Consider the following 12,434-nt stretch of genomic DNA (forward strand, 5'->3'; position numbering starts at 1 on the left):
AGCACAGACGAACTTCGGAAAACAGAGGAGAACCACCTATACAACGTATTCAAGAAAAACAGATACGCAAAAAATACAGTCCGCAGATTCCTCAAGAACAAACCATGACAAGCAGACCAAACACAGCCAGAAACCCTAGCCACCTTATCATACATCAAAGAAGTTTCAGAAATGACAGCCAGACTACTAAGACCCCTCGGAATCCTAGTAACACACAAACCCACCAACACTCTCAAACAAAAACTAACAAACTTAAAAGACCCAGTACAACCCATGGACAAAACTAATGTCATCTACAAAATTCCATGCAAGGACTGCCATAAGCACTATGTAGGACAAACAGGAAGAAATTTAGCCACCAGGATACACGAACACCAGCTAGCCACAAAAAGACACGACACTCTCTCTCTCGTAGCCCTACACACGGAGGGAAAATACCCACCAATTCAACTGGGACAACATATCTATCCTGGGACAGGCTAAGCAAAGACATGCCAGAGAATTCCTAGAGGCGTGACACTCCAACCACAATGCCATAAACAAACATATAGATCTAGATACTATCTATCAACCCCTCAGAAAACAAACGGGAAATGACATCACCACAACCCCCAGGAACCCCATCCAGGACAAATATATAAATAGAAAGCAGGAGACAACAGCTTTGCTTCACTTGAAGGTCGCCAATGATGATGTTACCTAGCCAGGTAATGAAACGTGTGGATATCAAACCTACAGCTCAGCGAGCAAACCTACACCCTAAACCTCAACCTGAGCTACAAACCTTCACAATATTTTTGACCAGATTAAGATGACTGACAGACGCATGTGACTTTGGTTAAACCATTACTGAGATGCTGAGAGAACATTTGGTATGTGGGATTAATTATGTAACCATGCAAAAGTGCTTACTAGCTGAAGCCCTACTGGACTTCAAACAGGCATGACAACTGGCTTTATCATTGGAAAATGCAGCAAGTGGAGCATTTGAGTTGCAGAGTATTCCGATGGAAGTGGACACCTTCACCAGTCCAATTCAGCTTGAGGAACACCACTTTACTGAAGACAATTGCATAGCTTCACTTAGGATATAGCCTGATCAGTGGGACTCTAAGTTAGTCCACAGCAAAACCCTAAAACAAAGACAAACCTCACTAAATTTTCTTCAGGACCCAGGCTGGCAAGCCATTGTAGTTGCTGCTAGTATGCAACTCAGGACAGCAAAAGAGTAAGAACTCATAGGCTGGTATCCCACAGAAAAGTGCACACCCTGCAAAGTCCACCTACATCTGGTTTGGAACAGTTAAATTACTGAGCAACATTCAAATCAGAACCAATCAGAATAAATATCTGATTAAATGGTCACCCAGTTCTATTGGAGGTCAAGAATGGAATGGCTGTTTCAGTGATCACAAAATCAGTCTTTAACAAAATTTGCTCTGAACTCCAACTCTTACGTTTGCACAAGACTTTGGATAAACTGAGACCCTATACCAGGGAAACTTTACAGATTAAAGGTATGGTTTCGGATCTGGTCTCTTATGAGAAGCAGCTGGTTCAGTTCCCACTGAATGTAGTAAAAGGCTCAGGCCTAAGCCTAATGGGGTGAAATTAGTTGAGAAAGGTTCACTTAGATTGGCTCAACATTTTTCCATTAGAAAATGGCTGCCTGAGTGAAGTCCTACTTTTATACCTGGAGGTTTTTCAGGAAGAGCGAGGGACTAGCAAAGAAACCAAGGCCAGCTTGCATGTTGACCAAGAAGCAATTGCACGATAAAGTGAGGACGATCAAAGGTGCCCCAGCTCCCTTGTCTGTACTGGAGCTTAGGTCTTTTCTTGGGCAGGTTCATACATAACCTGGCCTCCATCCTGACACTTTTGCATCAACTCCTAAAAAAGGATCAGCCTTGGAAATGGTTACATAGCCAAATCATATCCTTCAGCAAAGTAAAGTAACAGCTATCATTCACTAAGGTGTTGGCACACTATCATCCTAAGCGAGATCTAGTATTGACAAACGATGCCTTCCCATATGGCATCAGGGTAGCATTAGCTCATAGGTCGCCAATGGAGAGGAACACCCAATAGTGTAAGCACCCAGGACTTTGGTTAACGCAGAGCGTAAATATGCCCAGATAGAGAAGCAAGGTTTGGGGGTCAGGAAGTTTCGCCAATACCTTTTACAGATGCAAATTGGCTGTCTGGGACATTCAACCTCGGACTTTCGGGTGACCATCTTCCAAGGTGGACTTCAGGACAGACAACAATGCAAATGGCCGAGCAGAGGCTGATAGCCAAGTTTGGTACCCATAGGGATGGACTAAACTGGGACCTTGGGTTCATGTCACACTACTGGTGACCCCACTAACTATACATTCACACACACACACACCTTCAGACCCACACACTCACATAAACCCTCTCTCACATGCTCACACACATCAACACCCCCACTCACTCCCCCTCTCACCTATACCCCATTACGCTCACACACAGACACACACAGTCACACTCACAGACACTCACACCCCCACATGCACACACTCACTCAGTCTCCCCTGCACACATGCACATATAATTTGTGGGGTGAATTTGTACTTGCAGAGTTAAATGTTGTTTTGCTCAAAAACTGCAAAATCCACGTGAGATTCTGTCACTCCCAGTTTAGAAAGAGAATCAATCTGACCTAACATTAAGACACAGACAGACTTTAACTTCACACCTTCAATGCATTATTTGAGCTGAGATGACACCTTTTGTTAAAGCTACCTTGAGAATGTAACTTTTAAAAAAAGCTCTGGGATTTACATATGAAGGAACTGAACCTTACACGGTCATTCTAAAAGATGAAAGACTTCAGCTAAATTCGTTTAATATTACATTCCATGACACTGCAATCCTGTTGCTCTAAAGTCTGTGTCATATGATTCTGCTCCACAACCACTCGAAGAAGCAGTGCTTCGAAAGCTAGTGATTCCAAACAAACCTGATTTGGAGATGCATGTGTTGGACTGGGGTATACAAAGTTAAAAATCACACAACACCAGGTTATAGTCCAACAGGTTTAATTGGAAGCAACACTAGCCTTGATTCTGCTCCACAACCACCTGATGAAGGAGCATCGCTTTGTGCTTCCAATTAAACCTGTTGGACTATAGCCTGGTGTTGTGTGATTTTTAACTAAAAGGGACAAGGCACTGCCACCCATTGCTTCAGGCCAACTTCAGTGGTGCGCTCTAACACTAGATGCACATAATTACAAGTTGGAACACTGTCCAGGAGGCTAAGTAGTGAATGCAGATACATGAAGCCACCTCCCATGGCAGATACACCACCAGTTTCCCAAATGAAGGTGTTGGCGAGAAGATATGTCTGGTGGCCAGGACTGGACGCAGACAAAGCTGCGTTGGTGAGTCAGTGCCCAGACTGTCAACAAGGTCAAACATCATTGCCAGTTGCTCCCCCACATTTGTGGGAAGGGCCAGGTAAATTCTGGACTCAGCTACATGTCGACTACACAGGTCTTTTCATGGCCTCAATTTTCTTAGTCATTGTGGATGCCCACTCAAAGTGTCTGGGTGTGTTTACTGAGAGCTGGCTCTGAGGACCAGTGCCAAGGACTTTCCATTTGCAAATAAAGAGTGACTTTGTGATGGGATACTGGCCTCTGGAATTATTTCCCCATTCACTATGCAGCATGTCCTGCAAGTTGCTGATCACATGACCATGGACTCTTGCTTAGAGACTAAAACTAATGCCCTGAGTTTAAGAATCAGAGGTCTCCTCTTTAAAGACAGACACAAGAAGAATTTTTTTTCTGTCAGAGGTGAGAGAGACTGGCTTCCCCAGAATGCATTAGAGGCCGGGTCAATTAATTTATTCAAGGCAGAGTTTGGATTGGCAAGGAGGGGAGGTGGGTCAAGGCTTACTGGGGCAGACAGGAAAATGGGGTTGAGACCATAACCAGATCAGCCATGAGAAACAGTTTGGAGAATATGTGACAAAACTGGCCACCGCAGCTGTTTAATCTCCCAGTCTGGTCAACTGGGAGGCCATTAGTGCATATTCTATCTGTCAATATGAGGTAGATCAAGCTAGTAGTGCCCAGAAGCACCATTGACCACTGTCAGAGCACCTCGAGCATGTGTGGCACTGCCTCCAGCATAGCATTGCACCAATGGGTGCACGTGGCAGGAAATGTTGTCTCAAATCATTATCGTACTTCATCAATTGCCAGAGTTTGGAAAACCATTCCCCAGCTCTCATCAGGAACCATAGAGAGGTTTCTGTGTCATGAGCCAACAATCAAATTACACCAAGTCACTGATGGAGAGGTGTCACTTGTGCTTGCGTACTATCAGGGGACACATATGAAAAATGCATTCTGTAATGATCCATCTCCTCAGCAACATAAGAAATAGGAGCAGAGGTATGCCATTTGCCCCAGGAGCCTGTTCTGTCTTTCAAGATATCATGGCTAATCTTCCACATCTGCGCTATTTTCCTGCACTATCTTCCCTATCCTTTACTATCTAAAAATTTATTGATCTCTGTCTTGAATAGGCTCAATGTCTGAGCCTCCCTAGGTGCAAATAATTTCAAAGATTCACCACCCTCTGGATGAAGAAATTCCTTCTTGGCACAATTCCAAATGTAAGAATTTTGTAAACTTTAATGAGATCACCTCTCATTCTTCTGCAGTCCGAACAACACGTGTCCAATATGCTCAATCTCTCCTCGTGTGACAATATCTGCTATTTCAGGTTTTGAAGGAGTAACAAAGAGGATTGATGGGGGAAGAGCAGTAGATGTGATCTATATGGACTTCAGTAAGGTTTGATCTCATGGAATACAGCGAGATTTAGCCATTTGGATACAGAACTGGCTCAAAGGTAGAAGACAGGGTGGTGGTGGAGGATTGCTTTACAGACTGGAGGCCTGTGACCAATGGTGTGCCACAAGGATTGGTGCTGGGTCCACTAGTTTTTATCATTTGTATAAATGATTTGGATGTGAGCATAAGAGATATAGTTAGTAAGTTTGCAGATGACACCAAAATTGGAGGTGTAGTGGAGAGCGAAGAGGGTTACCTTGGATTACAATGGGATCTTGATTAGATGAGCCATTGGGCTGAGGAGTGGCAGATAGAGTTTAATTTAGATAAATGTTAGGTGCTGCATTTTGGGAAAGCAAATCTTAGCAGGACTTATACACTTAATGGTAAGGTCCTAGGGAGTGTTGCTGAACAAAGAGACCTTGGAGTGCAGGTTCATAGCTCCTTGAAAGTAGAGCTGGAGGTAGATAAATGGCGGAGGAAAGATCACAGAAGCGCTTCACAGGAGGGTCCCAAGCACTGAGGATGTCACCTAGACAGGGGACGAAACGTCTGCAACACAAATTCCCAGCTTGGCGAACACAACCACAACAACGAGCACCCGAGCTACAAATCTTCTCACAAACTTTGAATAGGATAGTGAAGGCAGCGTTTGGTATGCTTTCTTTTATTGGTCAGAGTATTGAGTAGAGGAGTAGGGAGGTCCTATACAAGACATTGGTTAGGCCACTTTTGGAATACTGAGTGCATTTCTAGTCTTCCTATCGGAAAGATGTTGTGAAACTAGAAAGGGTTCAGAAAAAGATTTACAAGGATGTTGCCAGGGTTGGAGGATTTGAGTATAGTGAGAGGTTGAATAGGATAGGACTGTTTTCCCTGGAAGCTGAGGGGTGACCTTATGGAGGTTTATAAAATCATGAGGGGCATGGATAGGATAAATAGACAAAGTGTCTTCCCTGGGGTGTGGGAAGTCCAGAACTAGAGGGCATAGGTTTTGGATGAGAGGGGAAAGATTTAAAAGAGTCCTAAGGGGCAACTTTTTCACGCAGAGGGTGGTACGTGTATGGAATGAGCTGCCAGAGGAAGTGGTGGGGACTAGTACATTTGCAACATTTAAAAGGCATCTGAATGGGTATATGAATAGGAAGGGTTGGAGAGAGTTGGACTGGTTGCTGGCAGGTGGGACAAGATTGGGCTGGGATATCTGGTCGGCATGGACGAGTTGGACCGAAGGGTCCGTTTCCGTGCTGTACCCCTCTGTGACTCTATGATTAATCTAGTGACCATCTGATGCGCTTCCTTAATGCAAATTTATTATTCCTTAGATGTGGAAACAAGCTGTATATTATATTCTAGCTGCAATCTAACCAAGGTTCTATACAAGTGCAGTCAGACATCTCTGTGCTGTACTCAAACCCTCTTGCAATAAATGCCTGAAAATCATTTGTTTTCCTAATCATTTGTTACACCCGTATGTTAACTTCCATTGATTTGAGAAACAAGACACCAAGGTTTTTATGCACATAGAACTCTCACCTTTTTCATAAAAAAAACTCTGCATTCCTGTTTCTCCTACCAAAGTGGATAACTGCACATTTTTCCTTACCATCATCTGCCACATTCTTGCCCATTCACGCAATCTGTCTAAATCCCCTAGTAGTCTCTTTCTATCTTCTTACCACTTCAATTCTTGCCAAGTTTTGTGATTTCAGCAAACTTGAAAATATTATGCAAAAGCCAAATACTGCAGATGCTGAAAATCTGAAATAAAAACAAAGTGCTGAAGAAACTCAGCAGGTGTGGCAGCATCTGTGGAGAGGGAAACAGAGTTAACAGAGTCCAATATCACTATTCTTCAGAAGTCATGAAATTCTGACGACGGTCATACATTTTTCTGTTTCTATATTGGAAATATCACATTTATGCTCCCCCACCCAATAAAAAAAATCCAAATCATCAATATAAAATATAAACGTTTGGGGTCACAAGCACTGATCTTTGCAGTACCTCATTAGTTGCAACCTGCCAGCCTGAGAATGACCCATTTATTCCGAATGTTTTCAGCTTTCTGATTTTGTAACTAAACAGTGCCCCTCAGTGGCATTAATGAAAAGCACAACATCAGGTTACACATACATGCTGGAGATCTCACCTTCCACGATCTGTCCACTGTCACTGATTTGTCACCCTTTTGACCAGTATTGGATTAACAGGAATTTTCTCCAATGAAATACTGGACAGACTGAAGCCACTGTCTTCAGTTCTAACCATTTTCATTCCTTCTCTTGGCAACAATTTAAAACTAAGACAAGACCATTGGTGTTGGTGCTTGTCCTCAAGTAGAGCTTGCAATTACATATCTGTCCCATCGCCAACACCACCTACTTCTACCACTTTAAAATCATCCAGTCTAACCTGCTGCAGCTCAATTGCTCCTACAACACTCAGCCATGTCTTACCATTAGGCATGTCTATCGTAATACTTTTCTGGCCCCCATTTTCCACTCAATGTGAACCAGTACGTATCCAAACCTCTGCTACTTATATCCTAATGTGCACCAAGTTCACTTATCAGCCCTGTGCTTGCTAACGTGCAATGGCTTCTGGTCTGACAATGCTCAACTTTAAAATCCTCAAATTTTCTTTCAACTCACCCTCTCGCTTTGTCTCGCCCCCATCTCTGCGGTCCTCCAGCTTTGCAAATCTTTCAACCTCAGTGCTCCTTCAATTCTGGCACCTTGTGCAGCCTGGATTTTAATCACTCCCTGTTTAGTGAGTGTGGTTTCTGGACCTTACCTGTCTCATCCCTTTTAAGATGCTTTATGACACCTACCTTCTTTGAGCAGGGTCATTTTGGTTAACTCGTTCGGTGATAAAAATAAAACTGCATTGATAATGCTTGAATTAAGTACTTTGAGGCATTTACCTATGTTAGAGGAGTTATATAAATTCAAGTTATTGTCATTCTTGAAACTAGCAGTACATTATTACCATTCTATAATCATTTCCTTTCAGCCAGGTGATTATACAGTTATCACTCTGTAAAGCCACATTCCATTAATTCACTTGCCTGTTCCTTGCCAGTACCCTTCCAACCCAGGGGTTAACGTTGGCACCTACAGAATCTGGTGAGTGGTTTGTGAATTGAATACTTATACTGCAAGTGTAGAGTACAGCACAGTGTAATCCTGGCACACAACACTGACTCAGTAGATAGTGAGATACTGAGGTAAGGGGTGACACACAGGGAAACAATGAACAGCAGAAAACCCAGAGTAAAATTATAGGCAGGTGGGTGACAGTATATAACAATGAGTGGCATTGAGCATATCACAAAGCAAAAGGAAACTGTCCAAAAACTATATATTAATTGACAAATCTCAGTGTACAATGACGAGGAGCTGAGAGCCCTTTATTTAAAAACAAGTAGGCAGAGTTCAAAGTTGATAAGAATTGCCTAAGTTTCCAATGCATCATAACGGGCACTCAAGAGAACCTAGGAGGAAATAATAGACAGGTAGATTGCCCAGTGTATATTGAGTCAGTGGAGGACTAAGTATACAAGACTGAATAACCAGAGCACACAATGTATAATGCTTTGCAGAGTGTCTGGTGTATAATACTGGGTAGGTAGAATGCACTGTGTATACAATGTGAAGGTTAAAAGCCCAATTTATAGAGGTAGGAAGGGTAACCATTGTCTAACAATGGAGCAGATACAGTGCCCAGTATATATAGAATGCTATCATCTGGCAAGCAAATCGTTCAGTGTGTAGCACTGGATGGGACACCGAATTAATGCTGGAGCACATGCATTGCCTGACACACACCCAAGGGGCAGCGAGAGGCAGGTAGAGTGTGCAGAGAATAGTAAAACAATGGGTGCAGTGGACTGGCGCTCAAAGGGGCAGTGAATGGACCAAATAATTGGGGTTGAAGAGTGGGGCAAATGGACAGTGCAGCTTCTATGGGTGTGGGGAGGGGGACATTGGAGAGGGCCAGTGGGCTTTTGATGGGACATATCTCCCTGGATGGTTGACAATTCGGACTGGTGAGAATCAGGATGAGCATCCCATTGAGTTGGGAGGGAGAGGGGTTTGTTCTGGGGGGGGGGGGGGGGGGGTTGGGGTAATGGGTTTTGGTCGCGAAACATGCACACGGACTGTGACTCACGTAAAGCCCGGAGTGCTCATCCCCGAAGAAAGGGAAGCCGAGAGAGATCTCCACCAGCCCCGAGCCTCCGTCATCCACTTTGGCATTGACCGAGTCCCCGTGCTCCAGCCCGAACGGGTAGAAGTCGCTCAGCGGCACCAAGCCGGAGATCCCTTCCAGTAGCCCCAGCACAACCCCGGCCGCCAGCAGCGCTGCGAGCCGCAGCTCCATCCCGCACGGTCCCCGGCAATGGGCAGCCCGTGTCACCTGGAGGGTTTGTCTCTGTGTGTGTGTGTATGTATGTCTGTGTTGCACTGAGGGGGTCCCGGCATCTACAATACCGGGGAGGGATGGCTGGGGAGGGGGGATGGAGGGTGGTAGGGAAAACCCACCTCCAGGGCAATTTCACCCAATGAAACCGACCTCCAGCCCAATTGGCAACCCAACCTCCAATCCGAATGAGGGGGCTGCCGCTCAGCTGTCCAATCGCCGCCAACCCAGCCTGAACATCGTCGATTCTGTTCCCCCAGAGAGAGAGAGAGAGAGAGAAAAAGGAGCAGAAAACTTTCTTTCTTAAAGTTGCAAACTTGCTTTTCACTCAGACACCTTCGCTGAATAGTTCAGTCCAGAGAGGGAAAATGTGCTCCAAAATACCCCCCACTTCCAATGTAAGTCAGCAGTTTCACTGGTTTCTGTCAGATCGATAGTGCTCCGAAAACAAAGCTTCGCCTACATTGTTTGGTCCACAGCTCCCAGCACACGTTATATGTCGAGTAAAGCTCTCCTTCTGAAACATCTCCGTCAAGTGCTCACAGGTCAGGTACTGCATGGATTACAGACCTCTGGAATGGCCTGAGATAACTCCTAGATCCGCGCAGGCTAGATACAGAGTAAATAACCCAAGCATTATTTAAATATAACTATTAACTGCATTTAGGACATCCATTAGTGTAACATATCCTTTCCCCATTTCTGAAAGAAGACAACAGATGGAAGGCAGTTAATAGCCTGAATCAAAATGAACAAACACATGAGAGTATTGAATTTGAAGGGATTGATGCATTGAAGAATTGGGAGGCAAAGAAATATTGAAGAGTTGAATATAATAGACAGAATGAATGATCAAACTGGGAAGTATATGCAGACTGTAAGGATAAAGTCGAACAGAATTATATACCGCAATTTTCAGATAAAGTGAGAGGTATATGGATTGGTACTCATGGTTTCCACCTCAATGCATCTCATCCCAGACTAGTAGAAAGATTGTTAGTTTATTCTGTTGTAAACCTCCCACAGCAGAGATGTCCAAACCGCTGGCATTGACTGGGTTCAGATAACATAGACCATCCTATTTACAAATAAAATGCTATCCCTTATTCCCAATTCCTCCGCCTCCGCTGCATCTGCTCCCAGGAGGACCAGTTCCACCACAGAACACACCAGATGGTCTTCTTCTTCAAGGGCAGCAATTTCCCTCCCATGTGGTTGATGATGCCCTCCAGTGCATCTCATCCACTTCCCGCACCTCTGCCCTTGAACCCCACCCCGCCAACCAGAACAAGGACAGAACCCCCCAGTCCTCACCTTTCACCTAACCAACCCCCATATACATCACATCACCTCCGCCATTTCCACTACCTACAAATGGATCCCACCACCAGAGATATATTTCCCTCCCCACCCCATCTGCTTTCCGTAAAGACAATTCCCTCCGCAACTCCCTCATCAGGTCCATGCGCCCCCAACAACCCACCGTCCACTCCTGACACTGCAGGGATTGCAAAACCTGTGCCCACACCTCCCTCTTCACCTCTGCCCAAGGACCCAAAGGAACCTTCCACATCCATCCAAGTTTCACCTGCACTTCCACACATGTCATTTACTGTATCCATTGCTCCCGATGTGGTCTCCTCTACATTGGGGAGACAGGATGCCTAGTCGCAGAGCGCTTCAGGGAACATCTCCGGGACACCCGCACCAACCAACCCCACTGTCCCGTGGTCAAACATTTCAACTCCCCCTCCCCACTCCACTGAGGACATGCAGGTCCTGGGCCTCCTCTATCGCCACTCCCTAAGCACCCAATGCCTAGAGGAAGAACACCTCATCTTTCACCTCGGGACCCTCCAATACCTGGCATCAACGTGGATTTCACCAGTATTCTCATTTCCCCTCCCCTCACCTTATTCCAGTTCCAACCATCCAACTCAACACTGCCCTCATGACTTGTCCTACCTGTCCATCTTACTTCCCACCTATCCATTCCACCCTCCTCTCTGTCCTATCACCATTTCCCCGACCTCCATCCACCTATTGCACTCTCACTTACCTTCCCTCAGTCCCATCCCCTCCCATTTATCTGACCACCCCCCGAGGCTCCCAGCCTCATTCCTGATGAAGGGCTTTTGCCAAAACATCGATTTTCCTGCTCCTCGGATGCTGCCTCACCTGCTGTGCTTTTCCAGCACCACACTCTCAACTCTAATTTCTGGCATCTGCAGTCCTCACTTTCACCTGGTATACTCTAAACTGTTCATCCAACTAGACTTTTGTTCCGATTTGTATTATAAATAGATTGCCTACATCTCAAAATTGAAACAAGTAAAAGGAAGAAAGTAAGAATTAAAAGCTGATGATAGCTGATCTACTTCACTTGCTCATGGTTCAGTGAACCCAAATGGGGAGGTGATGGTCTAGTGGTACAGTTGCTGGATCCAGATAATGTTCTGGGGACCTGTATTCAAATCCAATCATGGCAGATGGTGGTATTTGAATCCAATAAAAATATAGAATTAAGAGTTGAATGATGACCATGAAACCATTGCTAATTGTTTGGGGGAAAACCCGTCTGGTCACTCATGTCCTTGAGGGAAAGAAACTGGTGTTCTTACCTGGTTTGGCCTACCTCTTACTCCAGACCCACAGTTATGTGGTTGACCCTTAACTGGGCAATAAATGCTGGCTTAGCCAGTGATGCCCGCATCCTGTGAATTAATTTTAAAAAAAGGTCTGGAACCTATTTGGAAAATGGCATCTTGCTCCTGACATTACACCATTGTGTGGTTGATTCTTAACTGCCCTCTGGGCAATTTGGGAAGGGCATTAGTTGCTGGTCTGGCCAAAAACACTCACATTCCCATGAACAGATTTTGAAAAAAAGAGATCCTATCTACATTAACAAGACTCAGGAAGAGAAAACAAATGATAAAAAAAATTCCCTTTTCAGATTTGGAATTACTTCAGAACCCACATTGTTCACGCCCTCCTGCTCTCACAAGGTTCAAGGTTCTGAATCACATTGTGGTTCAGATCTTCAAAGAGATTTGGTTAACATTGATTTTGTGATATGGGTGTTGCTAGCAAGATCAGCCTTTATCAGCCACATTGGGTTGTTCTTGAGAAACTGGTGGAGAATTGGCTGCTTGAAATGCAGCAAACCATGTGGTGA

General features: G+C 44.7%; 1 protein-coding gene across 2 annotated transcripts in view; it reads right to left on the reverse strand.

Moving 5' to 3' along the window:
- Positions 1 to 9,390, reverse strand: part of sned1 (sushi, nidogen and EGF-like domains 1) — a 145,710-nt gene extending 136,320 nt beyond the window's left edge. For both annotated transcript variants that reach the window (XM_043701804.1, XM_043701803.1), the window contains exon 1: positions 9,008 to 9,390. In XM_043701804.1, the coding sequence (XP_043557739.1) occupies positions 9,008 to 9,217 (210 nt within the window). In that variant the 5' untranslated portion in view covers positions 9,218 to 9,390. The remainder of the gene's footprint in view (positions 1 to 9,007) is intronic.
- Between the last annotated feature and the right edge of the window lie 3,044 nt (positions 9,391 to 12,434).

The sequence above is a fragment of the Chiloscyllium plagiosum genome, chromosome 13 (genome assembly GCF_004010195.1).
Source record: "Chiloscyllium plagiosum isolate BGI_BamShark_2017 chromosome 13, ASM401019v2, whole genome shotgun sequence".
Classification (NCBI taxonomy): domain Eukaryota; kingdom Metazoa; phylum Chordata; class Chondrichthyes; order Orectolobiformes; family Hemiscylliidae; genus Chiloscyllium; species Chiloscyllium plagiosum.